Source organism: Chaetodon trifascialis, chromosome 11, assembly GCF_039877785.1.
Source record: "Chaetodon trifascialis isolate fChaTrf1 chromosome 11, fChaTrf1.hap1, whole genome shotgun sequence".
Classification (NCBI taxonomy): Eukaryota; Metazoa; Chordata; class Actinopteri; order Chaetodontiformes; family Chaetodontidae; genus Chaetodon; species Chaetodon trifascialis.
In genome coordinates, this window is record NC_092066.1 from 447,939 (window position 1) to 465,042 (window position 17,104).

The 17,104-nt window shown below is 46.7% G+C and overlaps 3 protein-coding genes across 4 annotated transcripts; 2 read left to right on the plus strand and 1 right to left on the minus strand.

The window, feature by feature from the left end:
• The first annotated feature begins 2,267 nt into the window (after positions 1–2,267).
• Positions 2,268–4,775, plus strand: LOC139339200 (dnaJ homolog subfamily C member 5-like). Of its 2 annotated transcripts, none has more exons than XM_070974703.1 (4): positions 2,268–2,374; positions 2,567–2,780; positions 3,924–4,113; positions 4,576–4,775. In XM_070974703.1, exons 1-4 carry the CDS (start codon positions 2,268–2,270, stop codon positions 4,671–4,673), a joined length of 609 nt encoding a protein of 202 aa, XP_070830804.1. In that variant the 3' UTR covers positions 4,674–4,775. The 2 variants fall into 2 exon arrangements, with proteins under 2 accessions (XP_070830804.1, XP_070830803.1); XM_070974702.1 differs by having other exon boundaries at positions 3,924–4,098.
• A 1,593-nt stretch (positions 4,776–6,368) lies between these two features.
• LOC139338881 (E3 ubiquitin-protein ligase TRIM63-like) lies at positions 6,369–14,375 on the plus strand. Its single transcript, XM_070974212.1, has 9 exons — positions 6,369–6,491; positions 8,813–8,985; positions 10,672–10,846; positions 11,686–11,781; positions 12,027–12,260; positions 12,582–12,604; positions 12,708–12,832; positions 13,199–13,476; positions 14,280–14,375. Exons 1-9 carry the CDS (start codon positions 6,372–6,374, stop codon positions 14,355–14,357), a joined length of 1,302 nt encoding a protein of 433 aa, XP_070830313.1. The 5' UTR covers positions 6,369–6,371; the 3' UTR covers positions 14,358–14,375.
• Positions 14,376–15,803: 1,428 nt separating this feature from the next.
• Positions 15,804–16,694, minus strand: LOC139338882 (corticoliberin-1-like). Its single transcript, XM_070974213.1, has 2 exons — positions 16,610–16,694; positions 15,804–16,318 (listed from the first exon to the last, which is right to left on the minus strand). The coding sequence occupies exon 2, from the start codon at positions 16,299–16,301 to the stop codon at positions 15,819–15,821; it is 483 nt and encodes a 160-aa protein (XP_070830314.1). The 5' UTR covers positions 16,302–16,318; positions 16,610–16,694; the 3' UTR covers positions 15,804–15,818.
• Between the last annotated feature and the right edge of the window lie 410 nt (positions 16,695–17,104).

The window sequence follows — 17,104 nt, forward strand, 5'->3', positions numbered from 1 at the left end:
GAATGTTCTGTGAGTCAAAGGAAGTTTGAACAGGAAGTTTATCCAACTGACCGTCCAACAACGTCCTGAGAATGAAACCAAGTTTAGTTCTATGTCAAAAAACTCCTTTTAACATGTGGAGAAGTTTGAGGAGAAACATTCAATAAATGTTCCCACAACCAAAAGTTTTAGAGGCCAAATTTTAGCTGGCTGAGACGTAACAACACCAGGCTGGGTGGCTGGGACAGCGCCCCCTGTCAGGGGTTTGCAGATGTTCCAGATTCCTCAAGGATGGTCCAGGTCAGGTTCTGGTTCCACAGGCCCAAAAACAAGTTCTAGAGGTTCTACAGAACTACAGTTTGGTTGCCGTGTATTTTCTGATTGACTGATTGATCCCTAAACTGTGGGATACACAAACATGAAGCGAATTCTGGACTTTTGTCTGATGGTTAAACAAACACAAAGAGAAAAATAACGAGCATCACTGACCTGATGCTTTTATTCTGGTTCTGTTGACTTTCTGAGACAGGAAATGTCGCTGATCAACAGTTCCTCCAAAATAAAACAGGACCTTGAGTGAACAGTCAGACAAACATCAGGCTGAAAACTGTTGGAAGTGACTCTGCGCTGCCTGGATTGACTCTACAGTATCGTCTGTCTGTCCACCTGTCTTGACTGACACCTCCGAGCATCCCCTCCCCCGCCGTACCTGACGTACCTGACGTACCTGGTTGCCATGGCGACCTCCCCTCCCTGTTACAATGTGTCCATCGGAGCGTCTAAGTGAAACCTGAGCAGGCGTGGCAGCTCGTGGTCACCTGAGCCGAGCGGCTGCTGAATGTTTGATGGAGGCTGTCAAAGATCCTTTCTGCCACAGTTGGACCACAAACACCTGAACAGGTAGACAACAGGAGGACGCTTCGTCAGGACCCTCTGAGGCTTCAACAGGCTTCAACAGGCAGGTACAGAGTCCCTCTTTGACACACACATTTACTTTGTCTTTATTTTCTCTACAGGTAGAAAAATAGTTTTCCAACCTGTGTGACATCATCAGGTGTCTCGCCTCTGTCCAATGATTCGCTGATCGTGCTGTCGAGTTCCTTCTTGATGTTGGGAATTAATTCTTCTTTTCCAGTGAGGAACTCTCCCGTCCTGTATTCTTCTTCTGTTGAATACAGGCGTTGATTTGAAACCTTCTCTTCTTCTTCAGGTTCAGGCTTTCAGGGTTTTGTTTGGATATTCAGTTTCTTTGAATCAGATTCACTCGTAGCTTTGTTTAGTGAAACATCTTGTTTCTGAGATCGTCATAAATCTGTCATCTTGTCGGTGATATTTACTGTAAAAGTACTTCATCCTTAATATTTATGTTGCTGTTGCAGTATTCTGAACTTCTTGTAGTTTTCCCATCTGATGTTTTTTGGAATCTGCCTCTTTTCTCTTTTTTACTTTCTCATGAATCAACAGCTTCAGAGATGTTTTATCACTGCAAACATTATTTATATTAAAATGTAAAAATGAAAATATAAAAAAAATATTTTTTTTAATGATTTCCTGGATTTTTTACTGAATCATTGATTGATTTATGAGATTTGCACACTTTCTTGATCTGATTATTCGTCTCATAATGTCTTTTTACCTGCTATATTTTGGACACTGTGAGAGTTAAAATACTGTCTGTTGACAATGTGACGTGAGATTCATCGTGTTCATCGAGTCGTCTTAATCTGACGTGAGGCGTTCATGTTTGTTTGGTTTTCAGACACTTTCTTTCTGCTATCAGACAGAATTGTTCTGTTTCCATCTTCGGCCTGATGCTAACCAACATCTGGGGGAGGGGGACTCGATTTGTTCTATCCAATCTCGAGAGACCAACGTGTCCGCCTCGGCGGGTCTGGATCTTTGAATCCAACAGTTCTGTCTGATTTCAGGTTCCTTCAACTGTTCAGATTCTCGTTTGATTGATTTCGAAAAGCCTCAATAGCAGCATCTTCTTCACAACAGCTTGACAACACTGTTAGTCCCGCCCATGGTGCTGATTGGCTAAAGGTCTGGACTCTGATTGACATTTTTTATGATGAGTCATGAAAGTGGATTTCGCGCCTCTTTATGGTAGAAAATGTGTCACCTGAACAGGTGAGGTTTCCTTGGCTGCCATGTTAGTCAGGTTTGTCTGTGCCAGTCCAGTTTGTCCAGTCTGTAGCTGTATCGCCCCCTGGTGGCCAGCCAAGGTAGCGGTGAGCAGAGTCCTGACTGACAGGTGTCCACCTGTGACAGGTGATGGTGTCAGGATGTCTGACGGGAGGCAGCGAACTTTGTCCACCTCTGGAGAGTCTCTGTATCAGGTCCTGGCTCTGGAGAAAGGCTGCAGCCATGACGACATCAAGAAGTCCTACAGGTAAGACCACCGCAGCCCCGCCCACTCACCTGCACCAGGTGACAGCTGTCAGGTGACACACAGTCTGTCTCATCCAGTCAGAGGTCGAATCACATATTTAATGCAGAGTTGAACTGACTGCAAAGCTTGTTCTAGAGCTTTCGACCACAGGAAGTGATCACTGGTGCTAACACTGAGCCCGTGTGGTGACAGGAAGCTGGCGTTACGGTATCACCCCGACAAGAACCCCGACAACCCGGAGGCGGCGGAGAAGTTTAAGGAGCTGAACAGTGCTCACGCCGTCCTGTCCGACCTCACCAAGAGGAACATCTACGACTCGTACGGGTCTCTGGGACTCTACGTGGCCCAGCAGTTCGGAGAGGACAACGTCAACACCTACTTCATGCTGTCCACCTGGTGGGCCAAGGTGGGTGGGGCTTACCTGTTGTTCCTCCAGCTGTAACTCAGTCTAATCCGTCGATGAGGGTCGGTCTGCCTTCGTCTTCGTGGAAAATGCCTCCTGAAGCAGTTTAGTCATGAGTTCGTGGACTTCTGTGTGGGCGAACCTGGCATCTGGGCCCCTTCCAAAGACTCCTGATCTCCATCTTCACATTCAAGATGCAGGAGTTTGAGGTTTGGATGTGGTCGGTGCGATCAGGTCATCTGAAACACAAGTGTTTAACTGGACTATCGCACACAGGATGCTAACACATCAGCTAGCCAGCGCTAGTCAGTCATAAAAGCTAACCATCATCATTCTGTCTCATCACTGATGTTCAGACGCTGGACCATTGCATTGTGGGATTGTTAGCAGACAGTAGTGGACTCTGCTTCCTGTGTCCACTGAGGTCAACATACAGCAGACATTTACACAACATGGAGTAACCAGGAAGTGCTTTCAGACAGACTGTGACCCGTGAGAGACTCTCCCTTCTTCTCTGCACGGTTTGTTCAGTTAGCGAACGCGTTAGCTCCGTCGCTAACAACGTGAAGCGTCTCCAGTGTGTTGAAGTGGTCCAGGTCTCCGTCATGGAGCAGTTCGTACTCTGACGAGGAGCTTCAGTGAAACTGAACTAAGAAGCCACGTTAGCTTCCTCTGGTTTGGTCTCTCCGGCTCTCCGTCCCCTCAGGGCTCAAACTGAGCTGAGTTCACCTTTTAAATGCTGTGAGCTTCAGCATTCAGTCTGCTGCTCTTCGTTTTCATCCTCTCCACTTTTTACAGAACATTTAATGGTTTTTTCAGTTGTTTAACTCGTTTTCCACGTTTGTCCACTGACTCACTGTTTTTATCTCAGGAAACTGAATTTCTTGGAGTCTTACACTTTTGATGCTCGTCAGATTTCAGTTTTCTGGCATTTTATTGACCAATCAGTTGACTGCTGAATGAAGACGACCAGCAGGTTCATCAGTGAACTGTTGGTTCGTCACAGAGGTGATGTTGGAGTTCAGGGTGTCAGGATGCATCACGTATGTCAAACAGGTACAAGTACAAGTACAGGGTTTCTCTCAGGTCCAGCGTGTGGTTCTGGTCTCTCGGATCCTGATCCTGTGCCTCTCGTCCACCTCTCAGGGTCTGTTTGCGGTGTGCGGGATCCTGACCGGATGTTACTGCTGCTGCTGTCTCTGCTGCTGCTGTAACTGCTGCTGTGGGAAACTCAAGCCGACGCCCACAGGTGAAGGGGCGGAGCCAGACTACGTCTCACCTGATGACCTGGAGGAGGAAATGCGCAACGACCCCGACAACGGTGAGATGGCAGGAAGTTCCGAGCTTTCATTTTGAAGTGTATCAGTAAATCAGTCAGTGGAAGCAGGTGGTCACTTTAGATTCATTGATTGATTATTGAATAATTCATTGATCCTGTTAATGTCACTGTTTTCTGTCATATCTGAGACCATAACCATAATCTTTAATGTGTTGTAAATGGGAAATCGATCTCTGAGTTCATCATTTAAAGAAAATTCAAGGATTCAGACGTTCATGGTAGTTTTGACATTTTCTGGGTTGATTTGCACTTGGAATAAAAGCCACACAGATCAATTCTAAAACCTCTCTGAGGAACAGATTAAAGGGCAGCTGCGAAGCACTGCACACCTATGAACACAAACACTCAGTAAATAAGCAAATAAAAGTTATTTTCTGCCTGTGGACATCAGCAGACATCAGCTGTAGAGGCCGTGAAGCTAAAAACGTCTCATCTGTCTTCATGTTTGCTCCTCTGCAGACGTTGAAACTCCGATCGTTCAGCAGCCGCCGAACGCCAGCGAGAAAACTCAGCTGATCACTGACGGACACCGCAGGTACGGAGACACCTACACATGAAGCCCACAGGAAACAGGAAACGCATCACTGCTGCAGGGGTCCATCTGAATGAAGCTTATTTAACTGAGAGACAACATTAAGCAGACGAGACGCTGACAGACGAGAGCAGGTGGATCAGCTGACTGCATCACCTCAAACACTCCAAACGTCTCCAAACTCCTCTGACGCAAAGTCAAAGCTCGACTCGATGTCCAAGCAACAGTCTGACATTCAGGAGGATCCTGGAGTCTCGTTTCAGGCCTGTTTCACTGCTGTGCGTCCAGCTCACAGATCCACCACGGGGCCAAAGGCATGTGGACAGCCTCGCCCTGTTCGCTGACCCCCAAATCTCCCAAATCTTATTTCATCTTGTGCAGACGAGAGCCACTTCCTGTTTAAGGTATACAGGAGAGCAACATCCACGTCTGGTCTCGACTGCACAAGATCGCGGAACATGAAAAACACTGAGTATCTTCTGTGATCAGGATCATCACAAAGAACCTTTTTGACGTCGATTAAAACCGTCGGGCCTCCATAGATCCCAAACTGTCAGACTGTTGCTTGAATGATCATATATAATAAAATGCAGTGATGTGAATTATTACGCTTTATGAAACCACAGCTCTGATTGGTTGTTTGAAGTTGATGGAATGAGTGATGAAGGAGAGGCGGAGCTTAAAGCAGCAGACTGTTCACACACTGGTTATAAATAAAGGTTATCGCTCAGTGTTTGGAAACTATGTGAACATTAACATCGATCAGTTGTTGTTACGTGTTGATGTAAATAAAGTTTTGGTTTGTTTCCTGTTGATCGTATTTACGTGTGTATGAAGCCACTGTGGAAAATAAATCTGGTTTGTGAGACGACGCCTGTAATGATGTCATGTGATGATGTCACCTGATGATGATGAGTGCGGTCCAGGTCCTGCAGGGCGTGCGAGAAGTTTCCACTTTGTTTCGAGGTGCTGCTGCACAAAGAAGAACAAGAATAATAAAAATAAGGTTGAATAAAATACCACAAATACAAAGAGAAATACTGTAATACTGAAGTAGATAGAGTATAAACGCTGTGTTTACAGCCAAGAACCTCAGGAAGCGTGATGGTGGACAGGTACAGTCAGCAGTACATCATGTACCTGTGCAAGAAATAATATGCAGTAGTTCAGAATACTAACAGAAGCGCACAGAGTACATGAACTCCAAACCACATGAACCCTTTTACTGCCTAAAGCAGAGAATACTGCTGTACTTTTACTGCATAAAGCAGAGAATGCTGCAGTACTTTTACTGCATAAAGCAGAGAATACTGCTGTACTTTTACTGCCTACAGCAGAGAATGCTGCAGTACTTTTACTTGTAATGGAGTACTTCTGTCTGTTCCAGCAGGTGGCGCTGCAGCCTCCCCTTCACTCTGCCTCTGTGCACTGTCCCTTTAATGAACTCTGGAATGCTGAGTCCCCCTGCTCGCTCACTGCCCCCCCCCCCCCATGCTGTGTCATGCCTCCTGGTGACCTTTGACATATAAGGGCATGTCGGCACGGCGACGGCTGACGTCAGTCTGTCTAAAAACAGACTGAGCTCCTCACAGTCGTCCTCAGGCCTCAGCACTCCTCTCTGCTTGTCCTTCTTTATTTCTTCATTTTCTTTAGACTGCTGGACACTTCTCTGTTGCTCCTGTCCTCCCCGTCCTCCCCGTCCTCCCTCGAGTCTCTCGGCGTCATGGAGAGTCTGGAGAAGCAGCTCATCTGTCCCATCTGTCTGGAGATGTTCACCAAGCCGGTGGTCATCCTGCCCTGTCAACACAACCTCTGCCGCAAGTGTGCTAATGACGTCTTCCAGGTGAGGACACACACAGGTGAGGACACATGCAGGTGAGGACACATGCAGGTGAGGACACATGCAGGTGAGGATGACAGGCCCATCCACACCTTAAAGAGACAGTGCTCCTGAAAGCTGCTTCTCCTCTCAGTGTTAAAAGTCTCCTTGGTGCGTTCAAGGACACTTCGATGTCGGAACAAAGACCGTTTACTTATTTCACATTTTCTTGTTGAGGACAAATGGACAATGGAAAATGTGGGGCTCATAGTACACAGAAGTACTTCAGACAGGAGTAATCACAGGATTACAGGACCTGCGCTGAGTTCAGTATAAACCGGATCAGACGGAAACCTCTGAACATCACTGCGGTTCTTCATCGTTTGCTTTGACTGAATCACTTCACAGAGTCTTTGTTGAAGAGTTTAGGCATTAAAACAGCGTAATAACCAGCGAAGGAGGAAGAACTCACTTCTTCTTCTTCTTCTTCACTAAAACACTACAGTGTACAAATACTCTGGTCCTGTCCTGCATTCGAACTTTACTTCATGACAGTACAGCAGTGTTAGCAGTAGGTGCAGGCTCGTGTCAGACTGACTGGATTCTGATTCGTGATGCATTCAGGTGTCCTCACTTTGAAGCTGCTGACACGCAGAGCTGACGTGAAGACTGCAGATCAATGAGTCTGATCAGAACGTCACTGCTCACGTGAACACTTCAGACTGTTTGGATCAGGACATGAGTGAGGACATGGAGTCCGTCCCTGTCGTTATGGGACGAGGTCTCAGATGTACGAAACTCAAACTCTTTGCTTCTGATTGTGAGACGGACAGTGAGGCTGAGTTTGGACGGACTGTCCCAGTGCCGATAGGTTGTCTCCAGAGCAGAGCAGAGCAGCAGTGGGACGTTTGTCCTCATGTGTCCTCATCTCCTCCTCTCAGCTCCTCTGATGCTGCACCTCCCTCGTCTTCATGTCTCTGACGCTGACTGTCCGTCCCCGGTCACGTTTCTGTGGATGCTTTACACGTCCTGTTGTCTTAGTAACATTCAGACCTGAATGTTGGGGACGTTTCTACCTGCTGTGTTTGGACCTGTGCAGAGACACTTTAATGAAGCTTGATTCTGCATCAGACCACCTGATCTCACCTGCTGCATCCCACAATGCAAAGCGCTGTAGAGTCACAACAACCAGCAACAGGAAGTTCTTTTGAATGTTCGCACGTTCTTCGTCTGATTTCACGTTCTGAGGTCACGGAGGTAGATTTTCAACATCGACAGTTTTATTAAAATCGATGACGAATTAAAAAAGTGCTGCACTGTTTTAGGAGGTGAGAAGCTCCATCAGCTCCATCAGCTCCATCAGCTCCTGTGGGGGCAGCAAGCCAAACAGCCGGTCCGTCCAGCTCACAGACCTGCTGACCCCCCTGTCCCCCAGACCACTGCAGGAACATCGACAGCAACGAAAACACCATCAGTAACCAGTTTGAGGAGAAGGCTCCCAGTTTGAAAACAGTGACGCTTCCAGAGGAACAGCAGCTCCAGGAGGACGAGCTGCTGTGAAGAGACACGACAGACGAATGTGGTTCCTTCCTGTCGGACAGGTGTTACTCATCTCTCAGTTAAATGTTCAGTTTTCAGAAAAGTCCACATGAATGATTTCTCGACTTTAGATCACAGGAGGGGGCTGTGGTGGCGGTTCACCTGTTGTTCACCTGTTGTTTACCTGTTGTTTACCTGTTGTTCAGCCCACCTGTACCTGCACTGCACAATGGATCCGTTCAACACTTTCAAACTGGTGTCTGATTTAGTGTCTTAAAATGTGAGAATGGTAGAAGTGTGATCACTTGAAGAACATGTTTTGAACTCAGTCTACTCTGAGCATTGGAGGGTAAAGGTCATATAAGAGCTGGACCAGCTTGAGTAAAACCATATGTGGTGATGTGTTTGTAGGGGCCCCTTAGACGGGGGCCCCGGATAGATCTGTCAAATCCACCAATTTGTATAATTAAAGACAGCTGAGTGTTCTGAAGACAACAACGTATAGGTGCAATGACATCTGTGATTGGTCGAAGTGTGTATCAGACGTCATCTATATTTTTAGGGATCAAGGAGAGAAGGACTGAGATCGGACTGATTCGGCCCACATCCGTCTGATCTGATGCTAAGCCTGCTAATAAAAGTTCTCTTTAACTTAAGCTTGTATCAGCAGAGTTCCTTCGACACCGTCATCACACCATCGCTTGTTTCGACGAGTACATTCTGTGTACTGTGCTCATCAGTAGGATTTAAGAGCTGGTGTTCCTCTTAGAAACCTCTCACCTGTCTGATATCCCGCCCCCCTGCAGGCGTCCAATCCCTACCTGTCGACGAGGAGCGGCTCCACGGTGACGTCCGGAGGTCGTTTCCGCTGCCCGTCCTGCCGACATGAGGTGGTTCTGGATCGACACGGAGTGTACGGACTGCAGAGGAACCTGCTGGTGGAGAACATCATCGACATGTACAAGCAGGGAAACAGCAGGTAACACACACACACTCTCTCTCTCTCTCTCTCTCTCACACACACACACACACACACACACACACACACACACACACACACACACACACACACACACACACACACACACACACACACGTACAAAAACTACAACAGTAGTTTTTTAAACATTAAAGTTCACCTAAAATCAGGCCTCTGTTTGAGACAGGCTTTTATTTTGGTTGTTTTTTAAATTAGATCTTATATAAGAGTAAAAATGTACACGGACAGATGAAAGATGATGACAGTGGTCATACTACTACTACTACTACTACAAATGCTACTACGAATACTACTGCTGATGTCTGGTGTTCATACCCTCACCGAAACACTCGGCATGTCAAAATAAGAGCATTCCTTATTTATTCGTTCATAGTGATACTGAATTATTACCATGAGCAGGTATCGATGGTTTAACGTTTCCTTTGAAACCATCCATCCATCCATCCATTATCTATACCGCCTATCCCTTTCGGGGTTGCGGGGGGCTGGAGCCTATCCCAGCTACAATGGGCGAGAGGCGGGGTACACCCTGAACCGGTCGCCAGCCGATTGCAGGGCCACATACAGAGACAAACAACCATTCACACTCACACTCACACCTAAGGACAATTTTTAGAGTCATCAATTAACCTAATGAGCATGTTTTTGGTCTGTGGGAGGAAGCCGGAGAGAACCCACACATGCACGGGAAGAACATGCAAACTTCACACAGAAAGGCCCCGCCTGACCCGGGGATCGAACCGGCAACCTTCTTGCTGTGAGGCACGCGCACTACCTGCTGCGCCACCGTGCAGCCCCCTTTGAAACCACTGAACTAAAAAAGATGAATTACATGATTTACCTTAAACCAAATAATTCTCAAAGCTGGGATGTGAACCCAGCTGGGATACAGGCCTCCCCTGTGTGTTTCAGGAAAGGTGGTCAGGTGCATCAGGAGTTCTGCTTCTCCCGTCTCCCTGTGGCATGTTTTCAACCCCCTGTTTCACCAGTACAGGGGACAGTTTTTAGCTTAGCAGTAGCCTCTAGGTTTTGTTAGCTTAGCAGCAGCCTCTGTGTTTCCCCCTGCTCCAGTGTTTGTGCTAAGCTAGGCTAACATGCATTTACTGTGCACACAGACGTGAAACTGATCTCCATGTGTGAGTGTTGGTCAACAGGATGTTTATAGTGGCTCTGATGAAGGTGACAGGTGTGTTTTAGCTGTGACACTATTTTTAAATGTAGGTCAGTGAGACAGCAGCTGGACTGTTTCAGTAATGTCTCTGTGGACGAGGACGAGCTGATAAACACGTTCAAGACAAACAAAGATGAAACAGATCGGCTGTCACATTTCTGACTTTTAATGTAGGAAATAATCATCTAAATAAACAGTGAAATATCTAAACAACACGTCATATTTAGACATGACCAGAGGTACGCAAAACCGTCCTGAACTGTCCTGAACCGTCCTGAACATAATATTTATTACACTACACTCATTCAGCACACGTGTAGTTTTTCTTATGGCGTCTTTTTAACAGGCGGAAAACAGATTTAAACAAGCTGAAACATTTGTTTCGGTGACCACTGACTCACTTTTATTTCAACAAAAGTCTGTTTGTATTCACAAATCTGTCTGTCTCACCTCTCTGTGTCCCTGGCTGTGTACCCGTCCGTCTCTCTGAACAGCAGACCGGTGCCGGAGGTGAAGCCGGTGCAGCCAATGTGTGAAGATCATGAAGAAGAGAAGATCAACATCTACTGTGTCACCTGCAGCGTTCCCACCTGTTCTCTCTGTAAAGTGTTTGGAGCTCATAAAGACTGTGAGGTCGCTCCACTGGACAGCGTCTTCCAAACACAGAAGGTGTCTCACACCACGTCACCACAGACAGGGCTATACCAGAGACAGGATGACAGACAGGACGAGCTTGATTTTGACAGTCTGTGGGAGTTACAGGACATGTCCTGATCAGAGATACCTCACAGTGCTGATGTCACCCAGAGTGCCTTTATCATCAGATCAGTCAGAGTTTCTCAGCTACTAAAACATACGTTTCATCTCAATTTAGGAGCAGAAAGTCAAAAGTCATCCAGGTCTTTATGTCTTGGTTGGTGTTTGCTGATAATGTCGCCTAAAGGAAGCAAATGAAAGGTGAATCGGTCCGGACACAGAACCCTGTGGACCTCCGTGTGGAACCATCAACATGTTCAAGCTGAGATCCATCTGATCAATAGGACTTGAACCATCTTAGTGCAGTTCTTTCATGGCAGCTAGGTGTTCCAGGGAACATCTGAAGGGGCTGAGGGACCCTCACTGGGGGGCTCTGCCTGTCTTTTCCCTGTGACTGCGCAGACAGAGCAGGGTTTGAGTGACTTCGGTTGCATACTTGCTCGTTCATCAGCTGTTGTATGTTTTACTTCCTGGAAGTTTTTGTTGAGGTCAGAACTCACTGAGCTGATCTGTGGGTTTTGTACTGACTGCGTCCTCGATGAGCATCTTCTCGTTAGTATCTCGTTATTATTTATTTTTCATCTGACCACTAGAGGGTGCACAGAGACGACCCAATCAGACACTTTGAATGCATAGAAACATGACGGTAGTTTTTTTTCTCCAAAGAGTTCTAAGAGTGCGTGTGTGTGTGTGCGTGTGTGTGTGTGTGTGTGTGTGTGTGTGTGTGTGTGTGTGTGTGCACGCTTGTGTAGGCGGAGTTGACTGACTGTATCTCCATGTTAGTTGGGAACAATGAGAGGATTCAGGCCATCGTCAGTCAGCTGGAGGAAACCTGCAAAGCCGTCGATGTGAGTTCATCAAACATCAAACTGTGAACTCTCTGAAGGTTATAACCAACGCGCTCAGCACAGGAAGCCCTCCGTCGACCCTCCACAAGTGTGAGGTGGTGTCGTTTCTGCCTGTATTTTCTTCTTTTTTTGAGGTCAGGACGTTTCTTTGTGCTGGTCTGTCCCTGAGGACAGCTGTTTCAGTCGCCGTGGACTGAACACTGTTTGGACAGAGTGACTTACAGCAGGTCGAACTGTGTTTTCAGGAGAACGGACGCAGACAGAAGTCAAAGTTGTGCGAGACGTTCGATCACCTGTTCGCTCTGCTGGAGGAGAGGAAAGGTGAGATGATTCTGAGGATCAGCTCTGAACAGGAGGAGAAACTCGACTACATCAGGGGTTTGAGGAGGAAGCACAGCGAACACCTGGAGAACACTGCCAAGCTGCTGGAGACCGCCATCCAGACCCTGGACGAGTCTGAGATGGCCGTGTTCCTGCAGGTGAGCCTGAATGCACCGAGACAGGACAGGAAGTCATCAAACAAACTGATCTCATCCACATCACCTGTTAGGGATCGTAGCCAAACTGAACCTCATGTTTCACAAACACACGAAGCTTAGACACATTTTGTACAATAAATCTTTCTGTGGAATTAAATCTAAAACAGCACAGACAAAATAACAGACCTTTTCCTGCTCAGTAAGTTCAGACCGCCGTCCTTCAGCCGTCCTTCAGCCGTCCTTCAGTTGCTCTTTAGCAGGTTTTGAACTTAAACATCCAGACGTGTGTGAGATGAAACTAACTTCTGTTTCCTCCCATAGACCTCCAAACCTCTGCTGCAGAAGTGAGTGTCCGTCTTTGATATCAACATGTGACTGTGTGTTCCTGTCATGACCTCTGACCTGGAAACAGGAAGTGCCTCTGAAGTGTTCATGTTTTATCATCAGGATCGCGGAGGGTGCCGACGCATCTCACCTGGACAAAATCCAACATGGCTACGAGAAAATGGAGCATTTCACAGCTAACTTTGACCGTCAGAGGAGAGCGCTGATGACCATCGACTTCGTCAAAGGTAAGGGACACAGGAAGTGTTCATGTGACTGTCCAATCACGGACAGCACACCTAAATGATCCTGAATCATAGCAGCTAACTCAGGAGGTCATCAGCTCAGTCGATACATGCTAAGATGTTAGCATAATCCAGTATGCTAACATCCACTGGTCAACAGCTGGTTCCCTTTAAACTGTCGTGCTATCGTTTAGCATAATCTATGAAGTGTTAACAGGTTAATGTGTTAGCATGGGACATGCTAATGTGTTAGCATGCAGCTATTATTTTCAGCACTAAAGTCTTTGCACTGAGCTGCTGTCATTAAGTGTACTGTATGCTAACATGTTAGCATGGAGCGACTCTCACAGCACTGTGTTGTGTCATCAGTTGATGAAGACGATGATGATGATGAAGATGAAGTGGTGGAGGTCAGAGGGACGACACCAGGAAGTCGAGTTGAGCAGCAGCACGTCGCAGGACTCTCAGCCAATCAGCAGCCTCCTGTGTCTCCTGCTCAGCCTGCAGGTGTTCATTTCTCAGCTCCGCCCCCCCAGAAACCTGCAGAGGCCCCGCCCACCACTGCACAGCCAAAAGGCCCCGCCCCCTCTGCAGCCAACCATGCCCCTCCCCCTCTGCCCCTCCCCACTGCCAGTCCCGTCTCTCAGGTATGACATCACATGCTGCATTCAGGTGCTGCTGGTAAATATTACACTCCTCACAGCTGCTGCTGCTGTTGTTGCTGCAGTTCTGACAGAAACATGTTCGACTGTCAGCTGAGGTCACTGATGCTGAAGAGTTCAGGTTCTGCTCAGAACAGGTTCTGCTGAAGAGAACGTCTGTGTGGTTCACTCGTTTGGTGCGTGCTGTGCTGCGTTCACATGCAAGTATTGTGTCATACCACCAGAGGGTGCTGTTGGTGAAGGAGTGGAGCAGGAAAGAAGTGATATGGCAACATAGGATAAGATAAGATAAGATAAGATAAGATAAGATAAGATAAGATAAGATAAGATAAGATAAGATGTGTGCAAAATTTTAACTTAAAATTAAAGATATTTTTAACACAGAGGCCTCAACATCAAGTACAAATAAACGCCCCACTGAGTCTGGTTTATCTATATCTGTATCTATATCTATATCTATATCTGTATCTGTATCTGTATCTGTATCTGTACCTATATCTGTATCTGTATCTGTATCTATATCTATATCTATATCTGTATCTGTATCTATATCTGTATCTGTATCTGTATCTATATCTATATCTGTATCTGTATCTGTATCTATATCTATATCTGTATCTATATCTGTATCTGTATCTGTATCTGTATCTATATCTATATCTGTATCTGTATCTGTATGATGAATTGATGATAAATTAAAACACTGATGTAAATGTTCTCTTTTTCTCCTCCTCCTCCTCCTCCTCCTCCTCCTCCTCCTCCTCCTCCTCCTCCTCCTCCTCCTCCAGTCCGATCAGCAGAACGAGTCGGAGGACACAGATGGACCCAAACACGTCTTCTCCTTCAGTTGGCTCAACCAGAAGTAGAAGCAGAGACGTCCGTCTGCAGCGGACTGCAGATCATTTTTACGTTGTTTTAACGTCACTGACGGCAGAAAGTTTAAGTGACATCACTGGAGGACATTTACAAAATGCTAAATGTCTTTTCTTTATACTGTCACTCGTTCTTCCATCAGTGTGATTTTCTCAAAGGACTTTTTAAAGGTGATTAAAGAGACGACGTCTGAATTTTAAACATTTTATCGTTTGAACACAAAGTTTGTTTTGCAAATGAAAATCTTTTAAATGTCAAATAAATCATTGTTTTATTATGAAAGTGATCTTCTGATTTGTACACTTGTCTGCTTTAAAGGGGTTAAAGGTCTTTCTGTCGGGTGAAGAGAAGGTGACGCCAAACTCCAGCCAATAAAAATAAAAATGACTAAAATAAAATAAAAATCCAATAAGTAAAATAAAAATCCAGTTTTACGGTGTGTGTGTGTGTGTGTGTGTGTGTGTGTGTGTGTGTGTGTGTGTGTGTGTGTGTCTATATGGACTCAGGGCTCAGATAAAACTGCTGCAGGTCATTATGTGAAATGAAATATTGTCTGAAAAACACGTTGAACATCAATAAATACACGACAGAATTCTGTTTTTTAGAGAAGCGAATACAATATTTATCATTTGTTTATTTATACAGTATCAGGAAACACTCTTCAGCCGTTGGCGTGTTCGGTGGTTTTCATTGGCCCGTTGGTCAGCTGGTCTGTCAGTGAAGGATTTGGGATCGAAGCAGCAAAATGAAAATGTTTTGTGATTATCACAGCTGAACTTTAAAAACCACCACAAGACTCAGATCAGACAGTCTGACCGTCAGTCACAAGAAAAACATCCAGAACAACGTCCGACCAATCACATCTCATTTTACTGTGAACCGACGCGTCAGAGGAAGAGGAAGAGGAAGAGGAAACAGAAATGAGCTGAGATGCGTGAAAACAAGAGAAATGCACTTTGAGTTTCAGGGTCGTCTTTAAAAGCACGATGAAGATGAAAAACGATGGAGTCAATCAGATTTTTGGTGATTTCAACAAACAAATAAGGAAATAAATTTGATCCGTTCATTTATTATTTTATTGAAGTGTTTATTTCTAAGTTGTTGCTTTTATTTATTTAAGCATTTATTAATTTTGATTGGTGAATAAACGCCCTGTGGGCAGTGACAGGAGCTGAAGTGTCTCAAATGTTACCGTCCAATCAAAAGCCAGCTGACACTGTAAAAAATGAAGGCAGCTGAAGCGTCACTTTGTAGTTCACACTGAAAGAAGTCGCACCGTCAGCTGACGTTCAGGCAGAAGAAGGTCTGAAGGTCAGACTCCGGTCGGACTCCGGTCGGACTCCGGACGGACTCCGGACGGACTCCGGTCGGACTCCGGACGGACTCCGGTCGGACTCCGGACGGACTCCGGACTCAGTTTTGGAGGCAGGAGGTGAAACGTTGGTGGACTGGAGTCATTTTCCGAAGGTGTCCATCATCTTGCGGTTGCTGTCGGCCTGCTGGGCGACCTGCTCGGCTCGGGCCATCTCCAGGACCTCCCTGAGCAGGTGGAAGGTCAGGTCCAGAGAAATGGGAGGCTCGTCGGACCTCTTCCCCTTCTCCTCCTCCTCCTCCTCCTCCTCCTCCTCCTCCTCCTCCTCCTCTTCCTGCTGCTCCACCCGGGCCTGCAGGAGGTGCTGCGTGAGCTTCGCAATTGAGGAGGACAGAGAGGAGGAGGAGGAGGAGGAGGAAGATGATGAGAAGTGGTCTGAGGGAGCAGAGGAGGATCCTCCACCTCCACCCAGTCGGAGGGAGAACTCCTCCCCCAGGCGAAGCAGCAGCGGCCGAGGGAGGAGCAGACGGTGGCCGGCGGGAGCGCGGGCGGGTCGACAGTCGGCGGAGCGTGGGAGGAAGACGGCGAGGAGCGCCACGAGCCACATCAGCACGTTCAGCTTCATCTCCGCTCAGCTTCAACCTGACGGAGCAAAACGCCAAAAGCTTTGAGAGGCCGCCTGCAAGACGAGCGGTGGGACCATAAAGCCCGCGAGCGGCAGTAACAGTCAACATACATGAAGTATCAAAGTACTCTCTGTGCGGAATACTACACAGTATTAAAGTACTTTTTCTTCCTCCTGTCTCTCTGCTCTGGATGCTAATGCTAACGCTTCGTGCAATAAAGTAAATAAAATAATCAATAAAGTTTCATCGTGTTTTTGTTGGCGATGGCGGTCTGAGAGCAAAGACATTAAAAACATTGTTCTCTTACCTGAAGGTCCTGCAGAGCTGCTGTCTGTCCCTCTGTCTGTCCCTCTGTCTCTGTCCCTCTGTCTCTGTCTGTCTGTCTGTCTGTCTGTCTGTCTGTCTGTCTGTCTGTCTGTCTGTCTGTCCGTCTGTCCCTCTGTCTGTCTGTCTGTCTGTCTGTCTGTCTGTCTGTCTGTCTGTTTGTCTGTCCGTCTGTCCCTCTGTCTGTCTGTCTGTCTGTCTGTCTGTCTGTCTGTTTGTCTGTCCGTCTGTCTGTCTGTCTGTCTGTCTGTCTGTCTGTCTGTCTGTCTGTCTGTCTGTCTGTTTGTCTGTCCGTCTGTCCCTCTGTCCGTCTGTCTGTCTGTCTGTCTGTCTGTCTGTCTGTCTGTCTGTCTGTCTGTCTGTTTGTCTCTCTCTGTCTGTCTTCACCCACCTGAGCTCGATCGTCTGTTTGTCTTTTCGGTCACAAACACTCGAGCTGCGGTGACTTTATATATCAGTGTGGGTGAGGGGGGTGGGG